General features: G+C 42.8%; 1 protein-coding gene across 1 annotated transcript; it reads right to left on the bottom strand.

The window, feature by feature from the left end:
* Nucleotides 1-2,887: 2,887 nt before the first annotated feature.
* hey1 (hes-related family bHLH transcription factor with YRPW motif 1) lies at nucleotides 2,888-5,567 on the bottom strand. Its single transcript, XM_065472089.1, has 5 exons — nucleotides 5,408-5,567; nucleotides 5,214-5,289; nucleotides 5,041-5,124; nucleotides 4,844-4,925; nucleotides 2,888-4,648 (listed from the first exon to the last, which is right to left on the bottom strand). Exons 1-5 carry the CDS (start codon nucleotides 5,491-5,493, stop codon nucleotides 3,981-3,983), a joined length of 996 nt encoding a protein of 331 aa, XP_065328161.1. The 5' UTR covers nucleotides 5,494-5,567; the 3' UTR covers nucleotides 2,888-3,980.
* Between the last annotated feature and the right edge of the window lie 7,656 nt (nucleotides 5,568-13,223).

The raw sequence follows: 13,223 nt of genomic DNA, 5'->3' as shown, positions 1-13,223 counted from the left end.
CCGGCTCTCAGAGTGACTTCTTTCCTGCACGCTTGTGTTTCCGGTGAACTATTTTCTTTATGTAACTGAAACAAAATGTCAGGTCAGAACAATGCGTGGATAAACACGTCTGTAGATGAATTATTCAGCTTCAATGACTGTTTGGACTGTACAACAATCACCACCTGGATTTAACTAAGCAAACAGGTATGAGCCTTCCACTGGATAATTACTGCAATGATTAACCTGTTTCGGCTGTCAACAGGTTATTTAACCCTAACCGATGCAGCAATTAGTTTCTCATTTCTTAAACTAGAAGGTGCTAAATATTAACCGGCATCAAGCAAAGAAAACTACTAAGGAGACTGCTGAAACTGCTAAAGAACTGTACAATGCATTATGAAAACGTGGAAGGACAGAAGTGTGTTAGAGGATACCCACATGCTAAGTGCAAAGGGAACTCAGGGGATTGGGACTAAACTGCTTTTAGATTTAAGAAAACCACTTATCATTGAGGCAAACTGGGGAAAAACATGCTTTAATTTGGTAGGGAGAATGAAGATGGGACTGGATGTTGAAGGAAAAAGGTCGTGTTCTCAGATGAATTCTGTTCCAGACTGATGAGCGTATGAGGGTAAAAAGAGAGGTGGATAAAGTGGTGCACCCATCGTGCTTAGTGCCCCCAGTACAAGCCTGTGGGGCAGGCTTATAAGCTTGGGTTGCTTCAGTTAGTCCACTCCAGATTCAGCATAAAAAAAATAGATTCTTCCATCAGTCTAATTTTTCTTCCTTGATGCAGTGAGGATATTGCAAGGTGACAGCGTCAGGATTCATTGGGCTCAGACTGTGAAAGAGTGGTACGAGGAGCACGAGGCAGACCATTAACCCCACTGAGACTGGAGAAGTCGTCTGACTCTCTCATCATGAATACAAGATATCAGTGAAAAATTAATACAGCTGTGCAGGAAATAAATGCCATGAGGTTATCAAAATGCTGTGTTGTGTTTTATATACTTTTTAAAATTATTGTTGATTAATTGGCTGTTTTATTTTAAATATTTACATATAAATAAGTAACAAAAAATACTGATTTTTTTTTAATTGCCATCAAAGTCTCTACCTATGTATTATTTTAACATTTATCATGTATTTATTTGTTCTGTAAAACTTAGCATTAGTGTAAGCGAATCAGAGAATAGCTTTATATTGTAAGGTAGACCCTACAATAATACATACAGAGAAAAACCCAACAATCAAATGACCCCTATGAGCATGCACTTTGGCGACAGTGGGAAGGAAAAACTCCCTTTTAACAGGAAGAAACCTTGGGCAGAACCAGGCTCAGGGAGGGGCGGCCATCTGCCCGACTGGTTGGGGTGAGAGATCAATACCTGAACCAGTTTAAGGCTACTAAAGTAACTTCTCTGGCATTTGTTATGGACATAGTGCTGCAGTCAGCTGTTTTACACAAACACCAAAGAAAAAGAGACACAAAGTCATAAACATAGATAAAACATTACAGATTAGATGGTATCTGACTACACATAAAATCATACAATAGAAAGCAAAAATCATGGCCTCTAATGATGAATTTGATTGAGAGCCTTTTGTTTTTGTAATAACTGTCTGCAGATTTTGAGTTAATGTTGTTATTTGATCACAAAAAAGTATAAAGTGAAAATCTGACATCAGCCCCAATTCAAAGGAAAATGAGAGTAATGATATTTGCACATTAGCTTTTCCTGCTATGACAAGTAGAAGGCCAGTTTACGCGGCTTTAATTTGAGTTGTATGGTTCCAACTTGTTTATTATACATGACCAGCTTTTTTAAAACGTTCATCAAGATTATACGGAGACATAGAAGTACAGCATAAATGCCTGAGCATTTCCATTACATCTATAGAGAGTGTTTATACTCTTATCTGTTTGTACTATTATCTGCTCTAAAACATTTTTAAAATAAACTTTCAAAATGTACTTTTTATTTTAGTGGATTAATATAACATATTGCATATAGCATTTTTGCGGTATTGCTTTAACCTAAAAAATATAAGATGTCATTACACATAATAGGTTTCCTTAACTTCTTTCAGTCCTTTTCCTTGTGAAATATTCCCATTTTGCTGTGATTAACAACACATCCTTTGCCCACCACGACTTGAAGCACCACTTATGACCAGTTGAGGGCGACAAAAGACAAGCTGTCTTCGCTCCACTTCACTGATCTTGCCTTTCGGCTGCACAGAGAGGCTTACATCACTACCTGGCTCTGCATCATCGTCAGCAAATGAAAGGAGGATGACTAGACAGAAGCGGAGAGAGGCGACAGCAAAGAAATAAAAGAGAGAGTTACGCAGGCGACCGGGCCGACTATTTGGGGCACTGTGCTGAGAACAGAAGGTGCAGCTGGTGCAAGCTGAAATGATGGAAAGAGACAAAAACCTTTGATGCACACTTCCTTTCTCACAGGTTCCTGCTCCCTCTCTCCTTTGACTCCGCCACCCCTCCCATTGCTTTCTTCACCCTTTTCTCTTCATCTGCTACCCAATACTCCATCCCTCCTTACTTTCCTTCTTCATCCTCTTCCAACCTTTCCTCCCTCCTTTTCCCCTCCTCTAGTTCCCACGGAGCACATGGGGCCAGGCAGGCTGCTATTGTCCAGGATATCCCCTCCTTGTTAATGGTTTCCTGTGCACACACAGAGGACTGCTGAGAGAAACAAGCAGCCTCATCTGATACCAAGCGTCGCCATGTACTGCACACACACACACACACACACACACACACACACAAACAACTGGAGGCATCAACAAGCAAACACACGTACCATACCACACCAAAGCACATTCACAACACAAAGAATAAAATCCAAGCACACTTGAACAAATGAGCTGAGCGAGTCGCAGGTGATTTATCAGAACTCTTTTTTTTATTGCAAGGAACTTGTCATTACCACCAGCAAGACCTTTGAAAAGCAGGCAAATCTGATTTGTCAGCGCTTGCTTGTGTTTTGTACAACCATGAAATGCACACAGTCACAGTGAGGTTTGCTAGGAGACACCAAAACATCACCTGAAAATAAAGCAATTGCATTTAGAAATTTGTCTACAGGTTTTGGAAATGTAATGATTTTATTTACTTTTTATGTACTACAACTGTTCTTACAGACAGAGATGAGCTTCCTGTTGGTAACTTCTGATTCTAAACGCTGATGCAAAAATAACTTTTGAGACTAGGTGATAAGAAGAAAAAAAACAGCCTAACATCTTTTACATTAGGAAGAAGCGGGAACTTTGCTATAGCTGTTAAAAAGCATGTTAATCAGTTGATTGTTAAGGACAGGATTTACTGTAGAGAGGAAGTTTAAGTTGAGGGAAGCGAGTTTAAATAACAACGCTTTACATGAACACTGGAGGCTGTGGGTAAATCACATTTAGCTTTGTTTTAACCAAGCTGGTAGCTGACGTCTGCTCCCACTATCAGTCAGACGAGCACCTGGTTTTGGTTATTCCACCCCATAAAATGTTGTAAATAGGGGGTGACTCTCAATCCCCTGTAACTGTGGTACCAACACCCGAGTTCCCGGGTGAAAGTGCCCCCCCTTTCACCCAGGAACTCGACAGGCGGGGGCTGCTTGACCATCTGGAAAAGCCATTCCTGATAGACTGACTACAGTGGGTGAAACTTCTAAAAGGGGTGGGCAGGAACAGAGATCAATCAACACAGTAAATCACACTTGTTGCTTTTTAGTCATGGTCTCCCTCGTCACTGATTTCTTCTTCTCTTCTATACAAAGAACAACAACAAAAAAAAACCATTACAGACGATTAAAAAAAAAAACCTATAACTAGGTATATCCTCTGTGGGATGTCATCATCATCATCACCATCATAGAAAAAAATAGCACTTTCTTAGCAGGAAAATAAAGAATTTGAGTCCTTGAGTCCAGCTCAGCTGGGAAGTGAGTCGAGTCTGTACGCAGATTGAGTTTTCATTTTAGTCAGAAAGCTCCTATCTCCATACCCCAGGGTCTGTATGGTTTGGCCACGCTGGAGTTCTGGGTCGGGGGGCTGATGGCAGTAGTGGGTGAGATGAGGGGGAAGGTGCTGAAGGTGAAGGGGAACGCCGAGAGAGAGGAGAGGAGTGGAGGGGAGAGCTTGGAGGCCGACGAGGGGACCAGAGCAGGATGCAGGACGGTGGTGGGAGCGGCAGTGGTGGAGGGAATCCTGATCGGACCTTGATCGGAGTGGGGGGTGACGCTGCCGCTGCGCCTGCCCGGGATGTGAGTCTCTGCAACCAGCGCGGAGGATGACGGCGAGGAGGAGGACGGCGATGAATTGGAGGTGGATGACAGAGGAGTTTGTGGGCTGCTGGTGGTGCTGCGGGGTAGAGGCGCCAGCGGTGCACCCTGTTGGTGCTGGAGGAGGAGGGGGTGTGCGAGGTGGGCAGCGGGGGTTCCAAAAGCAGAACCCCACGCCAGGTGACTCAGGCCGGAGTGAGCCTCACGCTGACTGGCGTAGTTGTTGAGGTGGGAGACTAGTCGGATCCGCAGAGGGTCTGCACTGTCCAAGCCTTCGATTATGCTCAGATAACGAGCCGTCTCAGCCAGGCACTCCCTGAAACCCAAACCACGGTAGTCCATCGCGAGGGCGTGGGCGTCAAAGTAACCTGAAGAAGACAGTAAATTAGATTCTATAACATCCAACTCCTCTGAACTTTAAAAAAGAAACTGTTATGAACCATTAAGCCCTTGCTTTTGGGATAATGACATATCAATCACACAAAAAAAGAGACTCCACTGCCGAGCTGGTCAGAGCAGCTATGTGTGCCTCATTTAAACATATTTAAAATTCATAACCATACCTTTGCCTCCAGCAGCATGAAGCATCTTCAGATGATCAACAGTCATCTGCAAGATCTCTGCTTTCTCCAGCTTGGCTGAACCCTTCAGGGAGGAAAGAAAATGGAAAAGATAAGATTTTAATAATCCAACAGATTTTAGGTAAACAGTGAGCTTTCGTGGCTGTTAACTGCTCATTAGGCTGGGAGACTTTGCGTACTTGTTTCTCGTAGGCGCTGGGAACCAGCCTGCGGAGCTCGCTGAGGCTGTTATTGATTCTGTCACGGCGTCGCTTCTCAATAATCTGAGAAAAGATCATTAAAGATTAGAGATGAGACCTGCTAAATGTGACATTTGGTGACAAACAAGGTCAAGAAAGATAAATTCACTTACTCCTCGACGCCTTTTCCTCGCCTGCACCTGAGTGGACGTTGAGGGAGACATGGAGCCGAGAGGGGAGCTCATATTCCTGAAAGAAGGTGGAACGGGGAGGTTTGGTCAATATCCGCACAGTAAAGTTTTACAGAGATATTCACAAACTTGAACCACTTTAGAGGAAGGAAACACTTTAAGGCCAAATGACTTACCCATTCTCATCTGCGCTCTCCTTCTCCACTTCAATAGTTTCATCCAGCTCGCTGTCCGAGGAGCTAAAATCGTGATTCCTCTTCATTTTGATTCGTGCGCAGTAGTTCCTTCAGTGCGTCAGCTCTGTGTGCCAAACTCGCGTCTGTCCAGGTTTGCCCGGAGCGCCTCTGTTTGAAGCGCTCAGCTTTCCCACGGTGTCATTTCAACGGTGCTGTCGGGCAACAGGGGCGGTGACCGGCGCCAAATCAGCCAATCACAAAGCTGTCTCGGGTTTGAGAGACAGCGCAGTTAGCCCAAGCACGTCTTCGTGCGCTTTGAGGGTTGGGGGAGAGGTAAGATCTCCCACTCTGAGGCTGTTTCGATGCCCTGAAAAACCTTCAATACTTTTCACCTGTAACGGCAGCTTATGTAAAACAGAGCGGTGGGTCATGACTTATGAGAGTTTGCAAATTATGAACAAATTTTAATGACCATGACTGCGACTTTTACTTTTCACAATAAACAAAGCTTTAAACCTTTTATGTATTTTAAAAACTGAATGTATTTATTTATTTAATTTTTGGAGTTTAGTGATGTAAATGTGCCTGTGAAATGTGCAATAGGCTATAAATTAAACAGACGTGACTGACAACATAAAAAGGTTCAGATATTTTTCATAGTGCATGTTTGGGATATATTTTATATCGTACAACAGTTCAGTGGGCTAAATATTGAAGATTTGGACCGACCTGCCCTGGGACTACAGATGGAAATCAGCAGTTTAGTTATAATCTTTACATTTAATATGTTTGGTACACCGATGTCCATTAACACACGTTGTACCTGTTGAATCAATTTAATAATATTTTTTCTTTAAGACAACAGACAGCCTTTGTTACCTACTTATGTTCCCCTTCTTAAATACTTTAATACATTTTTGTTTTCATTCGGTGGGTTTCACGAAATGATTTGGGATTTTTTCCCCTCAACTTCAGAGTGACTGATTTTCTCAAACACAGAGGATCTTTGGAGAAACTTTGACATCGGTCCAATGGACTTTCGGTCCATGACTGTCCACCCCCCGCCTCCATCCACCCTCCTCCTCCCGCGAGTCCGCCCCCTCCTCCCCCGTGTGTGTCCCTGGTGGTGATGAGGAGTGGCTGGCCGGCTGTCAGCACGCGCTGGCCGTGGGAAAGTTCCCTAACCGGCGCTGATAACCAATCAGAGGCCGACGGCCGGCTCCAGCGCTGGAATGAATGGAGCAATTGGTCGGGGCGACGGGCGGTCTGCGAGCGAGCGTGTGAACCTGTAATCCAATACTAACTCAGCCCGGGAGGAGAGACAGGGAGCGCTGCCGCAACCAGAGGAAGCCACCAAGTCTAATCTTACCCCACAGAGAGACCTCATGCACGGTAAAGACTCCGTGGGCACTTCAAGGGCTTGTGAGAGCAGTCAGCGAGAGGCCCGTAATGCAATCAAAGCGGTTTGTCCGCTCTCCCTGGAGTTTCCATATCATCACCAGCGCACGACTGGTGGCTCCTATAATGGTCACACTCTCAAATAATTTGACAAGAGCTGCTGCTGTGTGTTTGTATATGCGTGCAGCACTCATGTAATGCATATGGAGCTGGAGCCCCTCAGGCGACGGTCTCCTGCAGGGACCGGTCTGCGGCACATTTAAATAACAGTGCGGTGTTTTAAAGAATAGCGCACAGTGATAGACATGAAAAATGCCTGAATCATTAACAGTATATAAGAAGACGGTTGCAGTAATCATCTCTCTCATAGGCTGCCGTGGCTTTTCACTTCTATTTCATTTCATTTGAGGAACATATTAAAGCCAAATTTTACTCCACGGTTTTATTGTTGTTCACATTTAACACCTCTTTCTAATAGTCTGTAAAGGGCATTAATTAAAATGACACCACCTCAGTTTACATTAGGTCTAACCTGCCTGGAATAGTGTTAAACTCCTCAGCTATTAATGTTTCTGAGGCCTGATAATGATCCAGTAATATAATGGTTATCAAAGATGGGGCTCAATTTATTTAATGAGTATTTTTTCTCAGTATTTTACAAAATGAGTCTGCTATGACATCGAAGTCTGGTGATATAAGAGTTACAGTAGAGAAACAGAAAAGAACTAAGTTTATTTTGCATTCAGCAAAAAAATTAAAATAAATCTGTCGACTAAAACAGGCGAATCACAAAAGAGCTATTTGTTTAAAAAAAAAAAAAAGTTGCAGTGCCTTTGATCATTTCTGAGTGAGCCAAAATTTTTAGATTCTTGCCCGAATATAACCAAAAAAATTTATATAACCAGACAGTTTGTTTACTTTCATATTACATTTAATAAAAGCTTACCTATAATTAACAGAGTAAACAAAGAACAACCTGACTTAAAATTAAATAATAAACAATAAAAGAATAAAAATACTAAATTATTAAAAAGCACACTCCAGCTGCCCAGTTTGCTCACTTTAAACACCATGATGTAATGTTTATGTTTCACTGCATTTATAAGATAATCCTCAAAGACTCCTGTGTGTGATGTCACTGCAGAGGTACAGCTGGAATTATGGGAACAAACTGGTGGCAAACTGACATTTTTATCCCGGCTCGCGTTAAAAAAAAGAGAAGCCAAAATTGTCACTGAAGGCAGTTTCATTTAATGCATCCTGCGAAATATCTGCACCAGGCAGCAACAATGAAGGGCTATGAATAAAGCGAGGAAATGTGCTCTGTGAGGATGTAATGAGGAAACATAAAACCTCAATTCATCAGACTTTTTAAACATTTATTGTGATATATAAGAACGTAGTGCACCTCCACTCATTCTCCGAGGGGCTGTGGGATTGTCGTTTTAATCTTACGCTAATAAAGAGCAACAGAAAAATCAGTCATTAGGAGCATGCCTGCACAGACACACACACATGCACAGACACACACACATGCACTCCGAGTAATATGGAGATCCTTATCAGTGGTAGCCGAAGGCAACCCGAGGCGTAATAGTCATCTCAGAGAGAAGGCCTGCCTTGTTTGGTTTATATGAATGAGAGGAAGCACTTAGGGCTGTTTTCATCTTATTGTTGTTGTACAAGGCTACGCTTATATCAGCACAGACACACACACACACACAGACACTGAAAGGTACAACCTTTTGCTGAGCTGATCAGTGGTGAGCTGGTGCCTGTGTGAGTGTGTGTGTTGGGAGTGGGCGAGCGAGTTGCGTTCACACACGTTCCGAGTGCATGCAACCTGAAGCTTTTGTCACAATAAACACAGGTGTGCGTCCACATTAGTTTCTGACTCTGTGTGTGTGTGTTTGTGTATTGAGTGTGGAGGGAGGAGGAGGTGGAGGCGGGGGGTGTGAGCCCTCTTGTTGTATTTCAAGTTCACCCAGAGTTCCCACGCTGTTATTTTCTGCCCGGCTGTCTTTGTTCTACCGGTCTCATCACATGTTGTGATTAGTAGGGCCTTTCAGAGGCCGCCCTTTGAAGGTGAGGGCCCGTAACACCACATCATCAAATCCCCCCCTCCTCCCCACCCTTCCCCACAGCCGCCCTCCTCTTCTCCCGCCGCGGATCAGGCCACCAAATCGAATGAAACTCAGGCCCAGAACTCGGTGACGGCTCACCTCCGTTGCCCTTTCTGTCTCGTATTCGCTTCTTTTCTCATTTCATGTCTAATTTCCTGTTTTCACATATTTTCCTCTGTCTTCTTTTCTCCAATCATAGCCCCGTTTTGCATGTCCTCTCCCTCAGACAGTCATTTGGTCTCTGCAAACGCTGCAGAGCTGCCAAATGCTCTCAAACGGCGAATATTGATGCACGTGGTGTAAGCTCAGTTCAAAATGTGGAACATTAAAGCACTGATTTAGAAATTAACTTCTTGATTACACGTCCTCTGCTGTCTTCTACTGTACAATCATAAAGGGTTTTGAATTCCAGTTTATTAGTAAGCCACAAGGGTTTTTTTTCCTTTTTTTGGGCTGCAATTACATATAATCAGTGCAGACATAAATTGAGTCTAGACTGTCTTACCAGAAGGAAATGTTTGAGGTATTTGTGCACATTTGGGCTTTGAAGTTGTTTTAAAGGGAGATTTCACCAACAAATTCAGCTCGGTGCTGCATGCCGCCCGTATTTTCTGTATTATGCTACTTCGGCTGTAGACATTTATACAATGGTCCACATGTCATCAGGTTTTTAGTTGTATTGGTTTATTTAGATGTGACTTCCTGAACAGAGCTTATGTGGCTGGGAGCGTAAATCAAGCAGGACTGCAGCGCTGACAGACTGACTTTGATGAACGATGCTGAACTCGCATTCAGGAACTCTCGGTTACTCCTTAAGAAAACAAAGTCACGAAAAACTGTTAATGTGCTAAAGTCTTCCCGATGTTCTGCTCGAACTTTACCAGCAGAAGCAACGGTGAAGGTGAGGTCTGTTTCCCACTAATTATATTAATGCGCACTAAAGTCATAAACACAATTAATTAACAAGGTTGAGTATGAAACAGTCGTGCTATTCGAAAAGGGACAAACTGAGATTACAAAGAAATCTCATCAGGTTTTGAGGAATTTACAAAAATATAAAATAAGAATCTCCTTTAAATCATAAAGCCGCAAAAAATCATCACTTCTTAATTTAATTTCAAGCTGCTCATCATCTTCTCCCTTTTGGGAAAAAGAATAAAAATAAAATCCTGACTCACTCAGCTGGTGGCTAATAATTTAATCTGCCTGTCTTCTCTATATCATCCCATCCCTGCGTTTATAAAGCCCTAAAATAAGCTTCATGAGTGGGAAGGTCCTGAGAAGAAACAGAGGAGCGATTGTTCTCGCAGGATTACTGGTTGTCTTGACTTGAGTCACTGGAAGTGCTGAAAACATATTTAAAGCCTTAAAATGAAATAAATAAAATGTTAAAAGATACACATACAATGTAACTTTACTGAGAGGAAGCAATCCCTCAACTAAGGCTGTGTCCTTGGAGTCATCAGAATGAATTTCTGTATAAAACTGTTGCTACCTAATGAACTTCACTGTTTATCTTTTAAACGTGCTCCTTCTAGAGACCTCCTGCCATTATTGTAAAGTGTGCATTCCCCAACCAAGTTATGGACGGGAACTGGCTGTGGCTCAGTGAAATTAGTCACACAGAAGGTGCGTCACCAAAAACCTCTCAGTGGTTGCTTTGGTTGCTATCAGATTGCTCCAGCAACGTGCTAGCAACTAAATCGAACTCAAAGTTTTAGGTGTGGCACCGTATACCAGTTTCACACAAGATCCTGCCAGCAACTTCCAGCAACCGCTCATAACCCATTTGCAGAATACGCAATTTCACTGGCTGGGCTTGAGGTCTGCATGACTGGAGCTCTGAAAATCAATCTCCCAAACTGTCAGTGAATACATCTTTTCTACCCAGTGGCAAATGGTTGCCAGACGGTTGTTGAAATGTCTAAAGTTCGATGTGACTGAGGCCTTAGTGTCCATTTGTTCAAAATGGGAATGAAATAATTCTATTCTAATGTCGTGTATGGAGCTGGATAAAAAATGAAATTAGACACAAAAAGTAAAACAAAAATGCAAAAGATTTATTATTTCAGGAAATGTCTGAAAAACATAAATTTTTTGCACCGTACAAATATTTTTGAAAGCAAATTCATTTTAGAAACAATATTTCCTTTACAAGTTAAACTGCTGGATGCAAGGTGCTGTTCTGAATCAGAAGTTTGTCTAAGCTGCGTACTCGACTATGACTGACTTCCATTTGTGATGTCACAAAATCCTGCTTACATATCCCTTAAATGCCAGTGTTATTCTTTCCTCATTCGCAAGTACACGAGGGTCTGCTGTGGTCCGCGTGATGTAAACTTGTGTCATAGCTGCACATGTGCTGGACAACAAGACTGGATGCTGAATCTGAGACTGTGGGGAAAAAAAGTCAGTCGCTACCCACATCTCTATAATTTATCTTTAAAATTGTATAAAGGAAATTAAATTGAAATAATTCAGGAATGGAAATTGGCCGGACTTTGGGAAAAGAAGAATAAGCCTTTCTGTAGACGCGTGACACATCCTCAAAGCAGCCTGGAGAGCAGTATGAGAACACCTCGGTGTCTGTGCTGTCTACAAGAAAGGCTTACAGGAGCCTTAAACCCAAACTTTATGTGTGCCAGAGAAACCTTCAACAGATGACAGCTGCAAACTTTATATGTTCATAATTCTAAATGGAGCTCAAGCATCCAAAAAAGTGGAGCTCTAAATGCGTTAACCTGCAGGACTTCTAGGTAAAACTAAGTGATAAAGTTTCTGAAGGTGTGCCCCTCACTGACTCAGAGCTGAGGATCTGCGGCGTCTGCACATTAACCACAGACAGATGTTCATCCGCTCGAAACAATGCGTGGAGCTGCTCTCTGGTGAAACCCTGCCGAGGGTGAGCCTTGTTATTGTTTATAAATAGAGCTGCGCGGAGCTCTGAGGAAGGCTAACTTTGTTTCTCCTGACAGGGAGAGGAAGCAACGGCTAATTCTGCTCCAGACATGTATGACACCCGACTATTGTCCCTTAGCGAGACAGGGGGTGAGAGCGAGAGAGACATTGTTAATGAATGTGAGTGTCTTTAAGAGGGTGGGCTGTTTGTAAGGCAGGGGTGAGGGCTGTGTGAGTGTGTGTGAAACCCTGGCATTGTCTTTCAGGAGGGTGGGGGGTTTGAACGTCGCATTGTTTGTGCGTGTCAATCATTGTTAGTTGCCCTGTGAGTTTTGTTGACGGGCCCTCTCATTCACCCCTCTTGACTCGTATTCTTCTCCCCTTTCCACAACGCACAACACATCAGTCAGTGTGTGTGCGGATTGAGGAAGTGAAGGATGTGTCAAAGTTGACCCACTGACACTCATCACTGTCTTGCTTCCCCATGGGAAGCGTTGGAGGGCCTCCCACGCTTTCTCTGTCACACACACAGAAACCGAAACACACAGAAGGAGAGAAAAATAGAAAATTTTCTAATTCTTAAATATTGTTCTTGAGGTCCATAAGATTGATTTTCTCTCAATCTGAATAAACGCTTGTTTCAGATGTCGGTTTCTTTGGTTGCTTTAACCACCCACACCACTCATAGAGCAACATACTGTACATTGCTGTGCAGCATCATTTATTTATATTATTAGCTTATTTATGCGCTTAGTTCCAGGAGTTTTTGGACATTAAAATATAATTTTTTTGTAGCTTTCATTCAGTAGATTTTAAATCACATGATTAATATGGGGTTCAAGTTGACTGAACAAAAGCAGCTGGGTACTTTTTTATCTGTTTTGTTTTGTTTCCCTGGAATACTCAATTTGAGGTCCGAAGTCATGTCGATGTGAGGGAGGCTATCATTAGGCTGAAAATAGCAGCATGATAGCAAAAGCTTTAGGAGTGGCCAACTTAACAATCTGGTTCATTCCTAAAAAGAATGAATGAACAGGCCAGCTAAGCAACACCGAGAGGCCTCAAAGACCACAGAAGACAACTAAAGTGGAAGATGACAGAATCTTTTTCCATGTTTGAGAGAAAACAGCTTCGCAATGTCTCACCAAGTCAAGCACACTCTCAAGGAGGTAGATGTATCATTGTCAAAGTCTACAAACATCCAAAAGAGCCTGAAGAAAACATTTGGACAGATGAAACCAAGATGAACTTGTACCAGAATGATGGAAGAGAAAAATATGTCCAAGGGGAGAAGCAGCTCAGGAAGTGAAGCAAACCACATCATCTGTCAAACATGGTGGAGGCAGTGTTATGGTATTGGCATATAGAAGTTGCTGGAGGAACTCTGAAGTGTACAG

Source organism: Pelmatolapia mariae, linkage group LG22, assembly GCF_036321145.2.
Source record: "Pelmatolapia mariae isolate MD_Pm_ZW linkage group LG22, Pm_UMD_F_2, whole genome shotgun sequence".
NCBI lineage: Eukaryota > Metazoa > Chordata > Actinopteri > Cichliformes > Cichlidae > Pelmatolapia > Pelmatolapia mariae.
The sequence above is the reverse complement of the archived record's forward strand: the minus strand, read 5'-3'. Positions and strand labels throughout refer to the sequence as shown.

Excerpts from the sequence above, each read along its gene's own strand:
- hey1 (XM_065472089.1), bottom strand. The coding sequence starts at position 5,493 with ATGAAGAGGAATCACGATTTTAGCTCCTCGGACAGCGAGCTGGATGAA. Across the intron at positions 5,125-5,213 it reads CGAGGAAAAGGCGTCGAGGA|ATTATTGAGAAGCGACGCCG; the intron begins GTAAGTGAATTT and ends ATCTTTTCTCAG. Across the intron at positions 4,649-4,843 it reads TCATGCTGCTGGAGGCAAAG|GTTACTTTGACGCCCACGCC; the intron begins GTATGGTTATGA and ends TGTCTTCTTCAG.